Here is a 19,018-nt window from a genome sequence, read left to right on the forward strand (position 1 = left end):
AGGCATAAGCAGAATAGATAAAGATTATACTGTATAGCACAGGGAAATATATACAAGATCTTGTGGTAGCTCACAGCAAAAAAAAAAAAATGTGACAATGAATGTATGTATGTATGTTCATGTATAACTGAAAAATTATGCTCTACACTGGAATTTGATACAAGATTGTAAGATGACTATAACTCAATACAAAATGTTAAAAAAAAAAAAGACAAACTTATCTAAATACAGAAACAGACTCACAGACATAGAAAACAAACATGGTTACTGGGGGCGGAGAAGAGGGGGGGAAGGGATAAATTGGGAGATTGAGATTTGCACATACTAACTACTATATATAAAATAGGTAAACAAGTGTCTACTGTATAGCACAGGGAACTATATTCAGTATCTTTTAGTAACTTATGGTTAAAAATATGAAAACAAATATATGTATGTTCCTATATGACTGAAGTAGTGTGCTGTACACCAGAAATTGACACAACATTGTAAACTGACTATACTTCAATAAAAAACATTTTAAAAATAAAATAAAAAACAAATACCATTTGCAATAGTATCAACTTATATGGAATACTTTGAAATAAATTTAACAAAGTATATGCAATAACAGTCTACTTGAAAAATTATGAAACTTTGCTGAGAGAAATTAAAGATGCCAAATAAGTGGAATGTTAAACCATGTTGGTAAGATGGGAAGACTCAATAATATCAGCATGCCAATTTCCCCCTAAATTTTTCATGGATTCAACAAAACCTGAATGATAATCCTCACAAGCTTTTTTGAATGAAATTGCCAAGCTGATTCTAAAATGCATATGGAACTTGAGGAGTCTAGCTGCCGGCTAAAAACTTTTGTGTGATTTTACAGTCTGACCATAGGCAATTACAAAGACTTTACCTGGTAGGCCTCTCAAAGGAAAGTTGCCATCCCAAGACCAGACTTAGTGCACAGCCAATGCACTGGAATCTCTGAAGGGATTCAGGTCCCTCTGGCAGGTCATATTCTTATGCCCATTTGCATCCCTAGGTCAAGTGCCTTCATTTTTAAGTCTCTTTTTTTCTGAGGCCTATGCAGAAGTCTTCACATGCCTCTACTGAGGTCTCCTAACTGGGGAAGAGGCAGTACTCTGAATATTCTTTTCCACACTCTAACTCTGTACCTAGATTTCTTCCACCCCTAGTCCTCCCCCTTTGCCCTCTCCTCTGACCTCAATTGTCAGAATCTTTTGTTTGGGACAACCCCAACAGCGAGAAGTCCTCTATGCTTGTGCTGATCCACCTGACTCAACTGATGTGCTGTTCCATGGGGGGAAAATAGAACAGGGGGAAGTTGGTGTTTTTTCCAGTTTTGTTTCTTGCTTACACCATTAAAGTAATTGATTGAAGTCTTCATTTTGGCTCATTGTTTTAAGCAGCTACTCTGACACCTAAAGAGCTCAGCTCTCCAAGCAGCTGTGTTTCCTGACAGAAATTCAAAAGACCTAGAATAACCAGAACAATTCTGAAAAAGTATAACAAATTCAAAGGACTTATATTACCCAATAACTGACTGCAAGACTTACTACAAAGCCATATTAAGACAGTGTGGTATGGGTGTAGGAAGAAAAATAGTTTAATGGAGTAGAGATTCCAGAAATAGACCCACACTTGATTTTTTGACAACCATGTGAAAAGAATTCAATGGAAAACAGAGGATCTTTTTATCAAATGATATTGGAACAGCTAAATATATGTGGAACAAAAAAGAAACCAACTTAAAATTAATTGGAGATTGATCATAGACCTAAACATAAATGCTACAGTTATAAAACTTCTAGTTAAAAAAAAGAACTTGAGGTAGACAAAGATTTCTTAGAACACAAAAAACAATAAACATAAAAGAAAAAATGGATAACTTAGGCTGCTTCAAAATTAAAATCTGCTTATAAAAAGGTACCATTAAAAACAGGTAAGTCACAGATTGGAGGAAAATACTAGCAATACATACACTAACAAAGAGACGAATAGAGAATTAATTTTTAAAAACTTCTGCATTCAATAATAAAAAGAAAAAATAATGGGTAAAAGATTTGAACACAATGTCCGTAAGGGAAGATATATAAATGATCAACAACATATGAAAACAGTGCTCAACATCATGAGTTACACCCTTTGGAAAGGCTAATTAAGAGACTTACAACACCAAATTTATTGGTGAGGATTTAGAACAACTGAATGTTCACATATTGCTGGTTGTAATGTAAACTGTATAATAACTTTGAAAAAATTTTTAGTATTTTTTAATAAAAATTAAACATACACCTAGCCCATTACCCTGTGATTCCAATCCTAGGTATTTACTGATAGAAATAAAATACAGTTGACCCTTCAACAACATAGGTTTGAGCTGTGCAGGTCCACTTACATGCAGATTTTTTTTCAGTAAATACACAGTCAGCCCCCTGTATCCTTTAGTTCCAGATTCATGGATTCAGCTGCGGATCACAAACTCTAACATATGATCCTTAGCTGGTTGAATCTGTGGATATGAAACCCACAGATATAGAAGGATTACTATGGGACTTAAGCATACACAGATTTTGGTACCTGTATAGTCCTGGAGCCAATCCCCTGACATATACCAAGGGACTACTGTACAAGTCCCTCAAAATGTGTACAACAATGTTCACTGAAGCCCCCATAAGAGCCTCCAAATGGAAATAATCCAAATGTGTATTAACAGGAGAATGGATAAACAAATTATGACTTATTCATGTACTGGTAGACTTCTAAGCAATAAAAGGATTCGACACCCATTCATGCACACATATTTACACATATACATACATTTTTTATATATTAGAGAATATTATTTAGAAAACAGTATCTGATACAAATGTGTATACATATACCATATATGTATATAAATATATATTTACAAATACAGTTGATCCTTGAACAACATGGAGGTTAGGGGCACTGACCCTCTGCACTGAAATTCCCGTATAACTTTATAGTTGGCCCTCCATATCTCTGGTTCCGCATCCTCAAATTCAACCAACCACAGATGGTGCACTATAATAGCATTTATTGAAAAAATTCGACATATAAGGACCCATGCAGTTCATGTGCTCAAGGGTCAACTGTATATATACATATATTTGAACGTGTGTGTTTGTATATGTGTATATATAAACATATATATACATACAAATACTTGTTTCTAATTCTCTAATGAAAGGAACCAGAGTTCCCTGCAAAAAGTTGATTCCAGGGTTAGAGAAAGGAATCTATCAGATAAACATGAAATGTCATGTAGCACCAGAAAACAAGAACCTGCTCAAAGAATGATAGGAACATATCAAAAGGACACAGAAGCCATCTTGATGCGGTCCCATAGGGCTGAATCTGGGACAATTAGAACATCACAATAACAAATGATAATAATAGATCTTATCTCACTGAACAAAATAGAAATCCATGATTCCACGCTGATAGAAACAAATGAACAAGTAAGATAGGAAGCTATGCTCTCTAACCAGTAAAACACTAATGAATAAATATAGAGGAAATAATGGAGTTAGAAAATCACCAATGGATGCTAAAACAAATGAGTGAAACTTTGATGAAAGAGGTGTTTACATAATTTCACATCTATAAATTATTTACTATTTACAAAGGAAAATAAAAACTTTATAGTGGTGAAACCTAGTAGGCATCATCTTAACCAATCAAAATTAGCATGATTAAAGCTAGGATAAACCAGGATCATGTACCTTTTGATATGATAAACTAAAGAAGATACCACCTTCTGTGCTATACCTGCCACAATGCTTAATTTGATTCTAATCATAAGGAAATATCAGACAAACTCAGATTGAGGTACATTAAATAAAATAACTGGCCTGTACTCCTGAAAAATATCAAGGTAAATAAATAAATGCTGAAGAACTGTCCCAGACTGAAGAAAATTAAAAAAGTGAAAACTTAAAGGTAAGAGGCTGAAGGCTGAATTTGATTCTGTTCTGGGAAAATATAATAAAAATGACATTACTGGAACAAGTGTAGAAATTTAATATGCTCTGTGGAGGAAAAAGTAGTACTGAATATATGTAGAATTTCTTGATTTTAACAAAAGTATTATGCTTATAATGTAAAAGAATATTCTTCTTTTTAAGAAATACACAGTGAAATTGACCAATTTTCAACTCTTAAATTTATCTTTCCAAGTTTAGAGAAAAACTCTCAGTTACTCACATTTTATTAAAAGCCCAATATGGCAAAATACCCCAAAACCTCGATTTCAAAGGTTCTTACAAGAATCTGTCTTCTAGCCAAAAAAATTCCTAAAAAAAAATTGAGAGATCTATAATTCATCTCCCATCATAGACTCAAATGGCAAGTAAAAGAATTCAAGCTTTACGGGTCTCACAGACTAATACAGCCAAATTGAGTAAATTATTCATAAATAACAATGTACAATAGGTACAACATCACATTGCTGTTTGTAGATCATTCTCCATGAATATTTCCCTATTAATCCTTGGGGTGTTTTTAGTGAAGGCACTTATAGCCAAGTTAAGAATGTAGAAGGAGACCTCCCAGCATAGTGAAGCTTCAAGGCAGCTCCCTCTCTGAAGACATTCCAGGGGTGTAAAGATAAAGACCTCTCTCTCTCTCCCCCAGAGAAGATTTTCTTCCATTCCAGAGTAAAAAATAAGATCTCTCTCTCCAGATGGGAGGATGGACAGACCACCAGCAGAACTATTTTCAGATCTGAGTTTTTAAAACTTGAGTTCTTCTCTTGTTAAACCGCTGCCTATGCAGGTACTTTCTGTTCCTCATCATGTTGCTTTGTTGGGACTGAGAGTCAGGAATTAATGCAAGATGTTGCTCTAGTTGCTATTTTTGCTGTCAACAATAAACTATCTTTGTCTCTGACACCAATGCCTGTTTTCTGTCAATATATACACAAAAGTGTGGCAGACTAATTAACTAGCTTGTAAGAGGGGAAAATCTCAGATCCTGCAGTTTTTGACTTAACAGTTGACTTTTGGTAAATTCCTCAAAAGAGTAGAACAATCAATATTAGTGGGAAAATAGAGCTGCTCAGTTAGGTAAACTTGATTTCACTAATCCTGGTGACTTATTCTCTTGGTTAGACTTAGGCCAAGTAAGATACTGAACAGCAAGTAGTTTTAAAATTTCTTTAATAATTGTGATTGTCCTTATGCTTTTCTCCTTCTTTGATGTCTGATACCCAAGTACTTAGGTGTTGCGATAAAGCTACTGTCCTGGGGCACACTATTCAACAAATTATCTGCTTCGTAAAAAGGCTGACGCCCTCCACTTGGAGGGCTGAGTTTGACCAAAAGGAGAAATTCTAACAAGAAAAATGGTACAGACAAGGCATTTTTCAAATGGAAGGATTCCCAAATGATAACAAACATAATACAGAAAATGTCTTTTACATACAGGCCACAAATTAAACACCTAAGTTCTTCTAGAGAAGCCATACACAACTACAATTGGTTCAGTTGATGATTCCTACAGCTGTCTAAGAGCAAATACCCTGACAGGTCTCCTTGCTAGCTGCTGATTAGCACTTCACATAATGAAAGGAAAACACAAAGTTCATTATTTAGAAAATGTCTGTGATTTTCCTTTCTCTGCTTTTTCCTTTCTCATATATAAATTCTGTTTTGTATTTGTTAGATAACATCAATCTATTATTGGTTTACTTTGTAGTCAAGTAAATAATGTGGTAATAATTAACTATGTCTTCGAGTTATTCTTTGACAGGTGTTAATAAAGCACTGTTCTTTCTAGCCATGGAGTACTACATTATCCCATGTTGTTCTCTACATCCTAGATAAATAATCTGTTGATGAAAAACTCCTCAAATTATTCTCTTTTGACTAGGTCATGTGTATCCTGCTCTGAGCCTAAGAGATTATATTTTACATGTATTAATACATCTAATCCTGTCAACATTTTATTGTCATTTTACGGATAAGCAAACTGAGCACAGAAAGCTTAAGTAACTTTTCTAAGATCCAACAGCTAGAAAGAAACAGAACTAGGATTTGAGTTCCAAAGAATCTGACTCTAGCAGTCATGCTCTATATACTAGATCATCTCAGTAAAGTAAAAGCAAACAAAAAACCAGAGCTCTCCACTAAGCCTAACTGGCAAAGTTCTATGGTTCTCTACCCTCTGGAAATTATGGGAGGAAGAAGAGCTGATAACAATAGAAGAGCTAATTCAGCATAATTCCTTTTATCTTTGGAATAAAAAAGAAATATTTACATTTAATCTTCCCACTAGTTTCCTTCAATGACTTTGATTTCTCATCTTTTTTCCACTCATTTTGTCACTCAGTTACTTTGCTGCCTTCTATCAACTTCTATATTTACTCTTTTAAATAACTTTCAAGTCACAGTATATTACATACCTCCATTAGTTAAGTACCCTGACTAGAATAAAAACTGAATGAGGGTATGGTCTTTTCCCACTGAATTCTAGGGAGTGATTATTTTCAAAGGTCCAAGCTTTTCTAACCATTTCTGGTATCTGATGATTCTCAACAACTCACACCTCCAAACCACAAAGGAAGTACTTTTCAGATGCACAGTCCTGTTTTCTTCTTTTAATTCTGAAAATATTCTTACTTTTAAAGATTCAAACAATAAATATAAAATGAAAGCTCCATTTAATCAACCCACTGTATGCCAATCCCCTTTTCAGATTACTTCCATTAACAATTTTGTTTATATCCTTTTTGACCTTCCATGTTTTAATAAGCAGATATCTGTTCTATAGCTTTCTTATTTTCACTAAAATATGTCTAAGATTTTTTTTGCTATGTTCTTTAACCTTTGCATTGTATTCTATGGTACAAAAGAAACTTTTTTTTTAAAGTATCTTCCTATTTATAGACTTTTATATAGGTTCTAAATATTTTGTTATTCCATATAATTATGCAAGGAACATCCTTCTACAAACTTTGTGCATAAGTGAGAGAACCCAGAAATTATTAAAATTTCACTAAGATTATGTTTTCAGGGTCAAAATATAAGCTTAGTTTTATTTTAAAAGATTAAATAGATATATAGGTGAGAATCCACTTTCTCACACTGGTAACAGAAAATATTAGCAATCTTTAAATATTTGCCCATAGCCAATTTTTTTTGCCTATAGCAAAAAAACACAAAAAAACAAACAACCCCCAGCCACATAAAAAAAAACGATTTGCCAATAGCAAAAATAGCTTTTCTGTTATTTCATCTTTCTTTTTCCTCATTGCTGGTGAAGTTAAGAATCTTTTCATATTTATTAGCCATTTGTATTTCTTTTGTAAATTATCTGTTTATATACTTTGCTTATTTTTTGATTGGGTTATTTTTTCCTGACAATTTACAGAAATTTAAAAAATGTATTCTGGGTGTTTATAACATGTTACAGATAAACACATTTTGCATGGTAGAAATAATATCCTGCACCTTGACTTTATAAAATTTACTATATATTTTGGTAATTATTTATGAAAACTCATAGGAAGCTAATTTTTTAAATGGTTTCACAATATTTGTATGTACTCTAATTTATTTACATAGAATTTTGTTATGGACAATTAGGTTGCTTTTAGTCTTTTGCTACTAACGACAAAATGAATATCCTTTATAAATTATTTTGCACTCAAATGCTGAGTATATTTATGGGAAAAATTTCTAGAAATAAAATTATTCAATTAGTTAGAAAAATTTTCTTTATATTTTACTCTTTTATTCAAAGATCACATACATAAATGAAAGTGTACCTAATTGTACCCTTCAATGAATTATCACAAAGTGCAACCTCATATAACTACCACTAGGTCAAGAAATAGAACGTTAGCAGCAGCTGCCTCATACTTCTCCTGATTATTATTCCTCTCTCCTCCCCCCAAATCTGACTTCCTATATCAAAAATCAGTTTTGCTTGTTTTTAGAAATGTTTCACTTTTTTCTAATACATTGGTGCATGTAAATGAAGTTCATTCATTTTCATGGCTGTAGAATTCAATCAGATTAATATAATTTATTTATTCAGACTACTCTGATGGACATTTGTTTGTAGTTCGGGACTATTACAAGTACAATAATGCTATCTCAAATAATGCTACTGTCTTTGGTGCATATGTGCTTGCATTTCATTGGGTATATACCTAGAAATGAAACTTTTGTTGTAGGGCATGCATACATAGGTATGCTAAAATAAGGTAAATAAAGTTAACAATTTTATAAAGTGGATTCATCAGTTTACCCTCTTAGCAGTGTTTGAGAGTTCTTGACACCCAATATGTTTGCAAACACTACTAACATTACTAATGGGGATGTGTACCATTCATATATGTATATGAAAATATATTTGTCATTTAGATATCCTCTTTGGGGACATATTTGTTCAAATTCCTTCTGCATTTTTTTCTATTGAGTTGTCTTTTTCTTGTTGATTCTTTTTACACCCGGGATAGGAGAACATTGTCAGATATAATTAATTCAAATATCTCTTCCTTGTCCTGACATTTCAGTCATTTAATGGTGTCATTTTTTTCCCAAGAAGTTCTTAATATTTTCCTTTATGGTTAATACTTTTTGAGAACTGTTGAAGAAATAATTCCTTAACCCAAATATTATGAAGATATTCTTCTATTTTCTAGAATCTTTGTGTACAGTGGAAGAGAAGAGACAAATTTCTTTTTTTCTATATAATTATTAAATTGACTCTGTATTGTTTAATGGGTTGGGGGGGACCTGCCATTTCTTCCATTGCTTTGCAGAACCAATTTGGCTATATATGCTTGGATCTATTTCTGAGTTCTTTACTCTGTTCATTGGTCTATTTGTCTATCCCATGCCAATAAAAAGTCATAACGAATACACCTTTATTTAATAAGTCTTGTTTTTAAGTAGAGGGGTCTACTAACTTTTTTCTTTAATACTGTCTTAGCTAATTGTGGCCTTTTGCATTTGTCTATACATATCAGAACAAGCTTTAAACTTCAAGGGAAAAAAATCTGCTGAAATTTATATTGGTATTGTGGTAAATCAATAGATCAATTTGTGAAAAACTGACATCTTTACACTATTGCTGAATTTTTCATACTATGATTTAGGTTCTTCAATTTATCTTAAGTTTTATAGTCTTCTGTGTAGAAGCCTTAAATGCCTTTTATTAGATTTATTCCTAGATTTTTTATTAGTTTTATTTTGTACTGGATGAAATCTTTATACAATTTTAGTTTGTTTTGTAAGTATATACAGATATAATTATTTTTACTTGAACTTTATATCCAGTAATCTTGTTAAGTTCAATTAGTAATTCCAATAATTTATCTGCTAAATGGCTTTTTCCCCACTTCTTTTGTTTCTAATCCATATGACTGATTTATTTTCCTTTCTCAGTACAATGAAAATAGAAGTGGTCATAGCAATCATCCTTGTCTTGTTTTTATCTCAGAGGTAAAGATTTCAACATTAAAGTATGAATAATATTTGCTGCCATCTGTCACACTAAAGAAATCTCCTTGTTTTAGTTAGTTGCTTCTTTTTAAACCATGAATAGATGTTGAATTTCAGAAAATGTTTTTCCTTTTTGCATATAATGGCTTAGTCGTATGGTTTTTCTATGTTATCCTGATAATGTTATGATTTACACTGATTCATTTCAAACGTTGAACAAAACTTGCATTCCGGGTGCAAGCCAAACAATTATGTATGTAATTTTTAATTGCTATATTTATATTTTGGTTGGGATTTTTCTATGTTCATGCATGATATGGATTTATAATTTTACTTTTTGTAATGCCCTTTTCAAGGTTTTTTTTATTTTTATTTTTAAAATTTTAATAGTTGATTTACAATATTGTGTTAGTTTCAAGTGTACAGTGTAGTGATTCAGTTTTTTAGTAGATATATTCCATTATAGGCTATTACAAGATATTGAGTATAACTCCCTGTGCTATACAGTAAAACCTTACTGATTATCTATTTTATGTATAATGGTGGTATTTGTTAATTCCGTATTCCTAATTTGTCCCTCCATCCACCTTTGGTAACTGTACATTTGTTTTCCATGCCTGTGAGTCTGTTTCTGTTTTATATACAGATTCATTTGTATTATTTTTTAGATTCCACATACAAAGTGATACCATATAGTATTTGTCTTTCACTGTATGGCCTGACTTATGTTGCTAAGTTTAATATTCTCTAGGCCCATCCATGTTGCTGCAGATGGCAATATATCATTCTTTTTTATGGCTGAGTAATAGTCCATGGTACATACATCTTAAGCTAATTGTCTGTTGATGGGCACTTGGGTTGCTTCTGTGTCTTGGCTATTGTAAATAATGCTGCTATGAACATTGGGGTGCATGTATTTTTACAAATTAAGAGTTTTCATATTTTCTGGATATAGATCCAAAAGTGGAAATTGCCAGATCATACAGTAGTTCTTTTAATTTTTTAAGGAAACTTCATACTGTTTTCCATAGTGGCTGCACCAATTTATATTACCACCAACAGTGTATAAGAATTCTCTTTTCTCCACATCCTTGCCAGCATTTAATATTTGTAGACTTTTTGATGACAGCCATTCTGATCAGTGTGAAGTGATACCTCACTGTGGTTTTGATTTGCACTTCTCTAATGATTAATGATGTTGAGCATCTTTTCATATGACTGTTAGTCATCTGTATGTCTTCTTTGGAAAAATATCTGTTTAAATCTTCTGCCCATTTTTCTAATTGGATTTTTTTTATATTGAGTTGTATGAGCTGTTTGTATATTTTGGATACAAACACTTATTGATTGTACAGTTTGCAAATATTTTCTCCCATTCCATAGGTTGTCTTTGTTTTGTTGATGGTTTCCTTTGCTGTGCAAAAGCTTTTATGTTTGATTGTTTATTTTTGCTTTGAATGCTTTTGCTTTGGGAGACTAATCAAAGAAAATATTGCTACAATTTATGTCAAAGAAAGTTTCACCTGTGTTCTCTTCTAGGAGTTTTATGACTGGACTTTTGCTGCAGGGAGGGTTTTTTTTTTAATTATAGATTATATTTTACTTCTAGTGATCAATCTGTTCAAATTATCTGTTTCTCCTTGATTGAGTTCTGGCAGCCTATATGTTTTCTAGGAACTTTTCCATTTCTTCTAGGTTGTCCAATTTGTTGACATATAACTTCCTTCTTTCTCCTGACTCTGGGCTTTGTTTTTGTCTAATTCTTTTAAATGGTAGATTAGGTTGTTTATTTGAGATTTTTCTTGTTTCTTGATGAAGGTATGTATTGCTATGAACTTCTCTCTTAAAATTGCTTTTGCTGCATCCCATAGATTGTTTTAAGGTTGTATTTTCATTTTTCCATAGATTTTTTTAAGGTTGTATTTTCATTTTCATTTGTCTTAAGGTATTTTCTGATTTCTTCTTTGATTCCATCATTGATCCATTGGTTTATTTTTGGTATCATGTTGTTTTATCTCCATATATTTGTTCTTTTCTCATTTTTCTTCCTGTAGTTGATTTCTAGTTTTATACTGTTGTGGTGAGAAAAGATGATTGATATAATTTCTATTCTCTTATATTTGTTGAGGCTTGTTTCGTGACAAGTGGTTTGTTTTAGTACGTAGTCTATCCTAGACGGTGTTCCATATGCACTTGAAGAGAGTATGTGTGTATTCTGGATTTTCTGGATGTAGTGTCCTGTAGATATCAGTTAATTCCAACTGGTTTATTTTGTCATTTAGGACCCCTTTTGCCTTACTGATTTTCTGTCTGGATGATCTGTCCATTGATGTCAATGGGGTGTTAAAAGTCTCCTAATATTATTGTATTATTGTCAGTTTCTCCCTTTATGTTAGTTAGTATTTGTTTTATATATTTGGGTGCTCCTGTATTGGGTGCCCCTCACTTTCAGTCTGTGTGTTTTTTGCTCTGAAGTGAGTTTCTTGTAGGTAGCATACTGCAGGTTCAATTTTTTTTCTCTCTGTATCTTCTGATTAGAGCATTTAGTCCCTTTATGTCAGTATTTGTTTTATATATTTGTGTGCTCCTGTATTGGGTGAGAATCTAAAGCCTATTCAGGGTGTGAAGCAGTACTTCCTCTCTGTTCTGTGGCTGCTACCTTCCTTTCTGGGGTGAGGTCTGCTCCTTAGTTGTTGGAGTAAAAGCCCTGAGTGTTGTGCTCATTCAGTTTCTGTTCCCTTTGAGTGTAAGCTGGGCCCCAAAGTTGGGGAGTACCGAAGTAAATGAGGCCTGTGCAGTCACAGAGATCATTTAAATGAAATAAGCCAGAAAGAGAAAGAAAAATACCATATAATATCACTTATATATGGAATCTAAAAAAAAACAGAAACAAAGGAACTTATTTAGATAAATAACAAGTTCATGTATAGTGCAGGGAACTATATTCAATAGCTTGTAGTAACTTATAATGAAAAAGAATATGAAAACAAACACTAGGCTGGGAGCAGGGACCGAGGCTTGCTGGTTCCCAGCAGTGCTTGAGTAAGTGGTGTCAGTGGTTGCTGCTGTGGTACCTGAACCATACCCCAGACCCCTGGGCTGTCTCTGTGTAGCTAGACTGAGTCTTTTCCCAGGACCCAGCTGGCCTAGATCCAAGCTGTGATGTGGAATGAGTGGGGTTGTGGTGTTTGTCCCGCTAGGATTGATGAGTGCAGTGAGGTAGCAGCCACCAATGCTGAGCTCTCTCCACCTGTTTGTTGGCTAGCCAACATCTGCACACTCTTCACAAATAGAGTGTAGGCTTCTCCAGCCCTTCTTTTTGTCCCAGCAGTTCTCCATGCAACCAAGGAGGCTTGTCTCCTCCATGTGGGAACCCAGGACTGGGATTTCCAGTCTGTGTCTTGACTTGCTCACTTCCCAGGTCAAGGGTCCATGCACACAGACCTCATCTTTTCAGTTCCCTCCCAGTGGTGGAGGTCCTAACCCTATGCCTTTTTTCTGCCCTACCCAGTTACATGGAAGTCTTTCTTTCAGCTTTAGTTATATAGGAGTTCTTTGACAGTTTCAGTTAGTTTTCCCACAAGACTTGCCCCACATGTAGATATAATTTTGATATGTTTGTGGAAGGAAGTGAGCTCCACATCCTCCTACTCTGCCATCTTGATTCAATCCCTTTTCAAATTTTGACATCAAGTTATGTTGGCCTCATAAAATGAGATAAATATGATTTCTACTTTCACAATTCTCAAAGATTCTGTGTAATACTGATGTTACCTATTTCTTAAAACTTTGGGGGAATTGACATGGATAACCACTTGAACTGGGGTTTGTTTTTTTTTTTTTTTTGGCAATTGAAGGTGTCTGTGAGGCAAGTGTCCAAGCTTTCTCATAGAAGTGCAGCTTCTTTCAAGACTCTATAATGACTAACACCCCTACAGTTACTTTACATGGGAAATAAGCTCTCTAACTGACTTATTCTAACAACCTCAGCTCCTGAACCTGGCCATATACCTTCACAGCCCTTAATTTTGGCATCCCTTTGCCTTCTTAGGTCAACCTCTCAAGCAGGGAACCCTGAAATGGCTTGAGCTCAGCCATCTTCCATGGTAACTACTTGGGCAAGAGGATAAGCATATATTCTTGCAAAATCACACAATGGGATTATCGGCTGTCCCACACTCCCTTCCTTTCCTCTCCTCATCCATCACGGGCTGTTCCTGCTAGCTTTCCTACCAAAGAATTTTTCAGTCAAGAAGCAAGCTTCCAATATCCATTTTCACACATATCTTCCAGCCCCTCAAGAATTCCAGGAACACAATATTTTCTTTCAGGTAGTTCCCCTTTTAGCTGGCTTCAAGTAGTTCTCATGGAGATCGTGAAACTTAGCTTAGGGGCAGACTGGAGAGTACAGAAATAGAGTCAAACATATTTTTATAATGTATTATTTGATTTAAAAAAAGATTCCAAATTTAGAGGGGAAAGATGAAATATTCAGAAAGTGGTATTGGCATGACTCTTAGTCATCAGGAAAGAAAGAAAGTTTAATCTCTATTCCATACCTCCTACCAAAATACCAAAATAAACTCCAGATAAAGGCTTAAATATGTTAAAGAAGCAATAAATATAAGACAATATTCTGCATTATACTGAAGTGAGAAAGGCTTTTCTAAGTATGATACAAAATCCCGAGTTATAAAAGCAGAAAAAAATAGAATTACTTAAAATACTTTAAAAATGTATGCATGGATAAAACCACCCTAAACAAAGTCATAAAGCAAACAAAAGCAAGGAAAGTATTTGTAGGTTACAACACAGAGAAAGCTAACTTCCCTACTATGTAAACATTTTTCAAAATCTACAAGACAAAGACACCAACTCTGAAAAAAAATGGACAAAGAATATAAACAGAAATGTCACAGTACAGAAAAAGATGTACAATTTCATTTAAGATACAAGGAAAGTGTTACAAGGAAACATTGCTGGTGGGAGTATAATTTGGTACAACTTCTATGCAGGGCTACAATCTAGGAATAAGGATTAATTAGAACTAAATTAGCTTTTAAAGGGATTACAATCCAACTTTCAAAGATAGGATGTCTGGTTGGATTATGCTGTTCTGAGCCTTCTACTGCCTCTTAGCTTAGACTGTCAGAGGAAATGAAAATACTTTTTGGAGGATGATAACATCATTTAGAATGTCAAATTATCTCTATACTGTTCATATATATGTATCTATATATACACACAAAATAAAGTGTTTATATATGAGTGCAGCAAGGCAGCAGCCACCAATGATGAGCTCTCTCCACCCTGTTTGTTGGCAAGCCAACATCTGCACACTGTACAGGAATTATACCACAATAAAGGTGTTTTTTTTTTAAAAGAAAGAACATAACCACAGTTTATATTAAAATTATTATTTTTCTTATACCATTTTCAATCTAATAAAAATCTAGGTAAGGACTTCTTTCCATTTATAGAATTTCACTTAAGTATTTTAAAGGAAACATTTAAATATATCAAACATATTAGATAAATAACACAAATAAGAAAGAACATTTAGCTACTTACATTCCATATGCTGAGCTTACAGCAAGGCTAGTAATCTGTTGTGGAGGTTCACCATCCACCCATACCAACTGAATAACAAGTTCTGCTTGATACCCTGGAGGCATCCTCATTGGTCGTGTCTTAACACTAGAGAAAAGGAGAAAAAATAATTGTATCAACCATGACCATTAATCTACCACCCAGCTTAAGAGTTCAACATATCCAAAACCTGAATTCTGCTATTTCCCTCTAAATTTGCTCTGCCTGCAGACTTCTCTATTCCAACTGCTAGCAACTCTTATTTTTCCAGTTATTCAGTTAAAAAACATTAAAATCATCCTTGACTAATACCCTTTTCTCAAACCTTACATCCAATCAGTTATCAAATGTAATTGGTGCTACCTTTAAAATATATGCAGAAGCTGACCACTTTTTACTTCTCTACTGCTACCATCCCAATCACAGTTGACAAATAAAAATACAGGATATCCATTTAAATCTGAATTTAAAATAAACAATAAATAGTAGGTTTTGTTTATTTGGTTTTTTTTTTTTACTGTACTTCCCATGCAATATTTGGGATATATTGATACTAAAAATGTTCATTGTTTCCCTGAAATTCAAATTTAGTGTATCCTGTTGTGTTTTGTTTTGTTTTGTTTTGTTTTTTGCTGAATCTCCCAGCCCTTAACATCATCTCTAGTTAGGTGCAAAACCCTCCTTACTAATCTTCCAGCTTCTACCCTCCCCAAATCCACCCTCACCATACCTACCAAAATGACCAATCTAAAATTTGAAACTTACAATGTTATTTATTTAAAACCCTATAATGACTCCCCATTTAGTTAGGAATAAAAGCCAAAGTCCTTACAATGACCTATAATTTGCCCTCTTACCTGTCTGACTTTATTTCCTACTACCCTCTCCTCTACCTCCCACCATCCTTCCTTTGTTCTAGCTACAATGACCTCCTTATATGCCAGGCACTTTAGGCCTTTGCTCCAGCTGCTCCTGCTGCCTGGAATACTCTTCCACCAGATATTCTTCAGCTAACTCCCTCATTTAAACTTTCTGTTTAAATCACACTTCCTAATAAGGTCTATGAAAAACCCACCTTACACACTAGGAAGCTCAAAGTAAAAAACACATATATATCAAATTGCACAAATGTGTATATTGATGAGACTTGTATGTAATATTGCAAAAAATGAAGAGTTGACTGTAATGAAATGCTTATTTATTAGCTTATGTATTTGGAAATCTAAATCCAGCAAAGGAAAGTCATTTAGGGATGGATGTCAACAAACAATTTAGTAAAGCATAGACTATATGCAACTCAAGAACCACTGGTAATATACTGTAATTCACAGAATAATATACTTGGTGAGTTTTGCTGCTTGGTTCCTAGAAGCTTACATAGGATTATACTGAATTGCTCTATTTGGTTCTCTTGATAATTCTTAAGCTTGTCACTACTACTTTTCAAGTCAGCATTAAATGCTACAACATATATTATTACTTACTTCATCTCTACTACCAGATTTTTGTTGATTTTACTGGATTTTCTCTTTTATCCCTATCTTTTATCTTTTTTAAGTTTTATAGAAAAATATTTAGGTCATTCAAGGACCCACTTTTGTGATGGTTCCTCTTAGTTGGAAAATCAATCTACAGCCCTTTCTTAAGCTTTGTTTACTTTTTTGCTCTCTGTCTTTCATTTTAATAGAAATCAATTAAGTGAAGCAAAGTGATATGAAAGAAAAATTAAATATGTAAAATGATAAATTATGAAAGTTTTCTACTTGCTAAAATGTAATGATTTTGTTTACACTTCATAGATTTTCCTCTCAGTAATGCCTGTTTATATTTCCCTTTTTATCTCACAAGAAAAATTTGGGGCAGGGGAAACAATGATTACAAAAGTATAGCAACTGTTAATTGTATGGCAAACAGATTTTGCTCCTAAAACCTTATCTTATATTTTCCATAAGTGTTTTTATAAGAAATGAGGAAACTACTTGTCTCAAGTTCCTTGAGTAGCAGATTCAGATATTTTCATATGAGGACAGAGAAATTTCTTGCTTAGGCTCAATTCTCCAACCAACTAATACTAGAAACATGTGACATGATGATATAGAAGCAGTAAATAGTAACTTAAAACTGCATTCCTTTGCACTCTATTATCAAAAGGTATAAAAACAATTACAATAAACATTACTATGGACTTGATTAACTTTAAGTTTTATTTGATTATGATACTAAACTTTGTTTAGATGAACTGAGAGAGCACAGTTTATTACCAAATAGCATCAGTTAAAAAAAGAGAAAGAAATATTATACAATATCTTAGCACCCATGAGAGAAACCCTTTTTCCTGACATAGTATTCTTGTAGGAAAATTGGTGTTCTTTTTGATTCCAAGACGACTGAAGAAGTTCTCTAAATATACTTTTGCAATAGGGAAATATCAAACAAGTGACCAAGTTTCTGCTCCACCAAACATTTGGCCATTCTATCAAAGCTATGTTTTCTTTAGGGTTCTTCAGGGAAGGACAGATACTAATTAGTAATTAAGAATGAAAATACTGTGCCCTCTTCATGGGTATTCAAAAAAAAAAGATCAGGGTACCCCATCGTGGACTGTAGATCACTTGACAACACTTAATAAGGGAGAAGAATGATTTTACTTGGCACAGTTTCAAAGAATTATAAGATGAATATGTAAAATTGTTTTAAAATTTGGTAACAATTCTTACTTGAGGCATGGGATGCTGTCCTTTGTTACTCCTTCACTAGTCACAGTGCTAGTACTCCCAGAAAGACTCCTTGAAGAAGGAAGCTGGGATGAGAGATCTGGAAATGGAGGACTTGTTTCTGGTTCTGGAGTAATAATATCTTCAATATCATACTGAAGTCGTACCTCTAACGACTTAAAAAAAAAAAAAAAGGAAAATCAACTTTGATATAATCTAAGTCCTAATAATAATAGTCACATTAAAATATCTGGTACTTATTTTTGGTAATTATTCATTATTTTTTCAGATTAACTAGTTCAATTTCAATCCATAGTAAAGTTGAGATACCCCAAACTGAATTAAACAGTGAATTATATAGCATATTCAATGGCATTCACAAAAAATGTAAAATATTTTTTAATTCTTTAGAATTATAAGAAAAATACCTATCAATGGAGATAAAATTTCTTTATAATAAATATTCCTTAAGATAAAGTATAAATTATTAATTCTATATATGATAAAATAAAAGGAGAAATCAGTCATGGTTATTCCAATGAAATAAATTAAACTGGATGTGTGTATGTGTAAACATACACATAAAACACACACATCATTATTCATTCAATCTTGACTTTGAATTAACTCAGTATAAATTTTCCAAAATGTTTTTTTTATTTCATTAGTTTAGCTCATACTTAATTTCATTAGCATGATCAGAATTGCTTAATGAAAAATACATGATAATTTTTATTGGACTAAAAAGGTGATCTAAAACCTTTTTTAAGCTAAAAATGTTTAAAAATTAAGTATTAATGACTGCATTCAATGCTATAATTACAATCAATTTTATAACAAATGTTTGCTTTTCAATGTAAAAATGAACATTTTTGAGATTAAAAACATAATTACAAAACATGTAATTATGGAGTGACAGTAATATTGTCAAAATAATTGTCATAATTATCTTAAAACTTCTAGTGACAATAATAATTACCAATTATTGAGTGCTTATTCTACTGAGACACTCTGCTAATGACTTTATATAAATATCACAAGAACCCTATGAAATTGGCGTTACTATTTCTAGTTTATTATTACTTTCTATTTTTCCATTTTATTTGCACAGGAAATTATATGAGTGATGAAACTGAGTCTTACCCAGACTGTAATACTGACTAATGGAATCTTGTGACTTGTTCAGAGACATACAGATATTCATTGGTAAAGCCAGAATTAAAAACTAGG

At 33.1% G+C, this 19,018-nt stretch overlaps 1 protein-coding gene across 6 annotated transcripts in view; it reads right to left on the reverse strand.

The window, feature by feature from the left end:
* STXBP5L (syntaxin binding protein 5L) overlaps positions 1-19,018 on the reverse strand; it is a 290,279-nt gene that overhangs the window by 85,899 nt on the left and 185,362 nt on the right. For all 6 annotated transcript variants that reach the window (XM_064494778.1, XM_031455025.2, XM_031455017.2 and 3 more), the window contains 2 exons: positions 17,792-17,964; positions 15,057-15,182 (listed from right to left, as the gene is read on the reverse strand). In XM_064494778.1, the coding sequence (XP_064350848.1) occupies positions 15,057-15,182; positions 17,792-17,964 (299 nt within the window). The remainder of the gene's footprint in view (positions 1-15,056; positions 15,183-17,791; positions 17,965-19,018) is intronic.

The sequence above is a fragment of the Camelus dromedarius genome, chromosome 2, assembly GCF_036321535.1.
Source record: "Camelus dromedarius isolate mCamDro1 chromosome 2, mCamDro1.pat, whole genome shotgun sequence".
Taxonomy (NCBI): Eukaryota; Metazoa; Chordata; class Mammalia; order Artiodactyla; family Camelidae; genus Camelus; species Camelus dromedarius.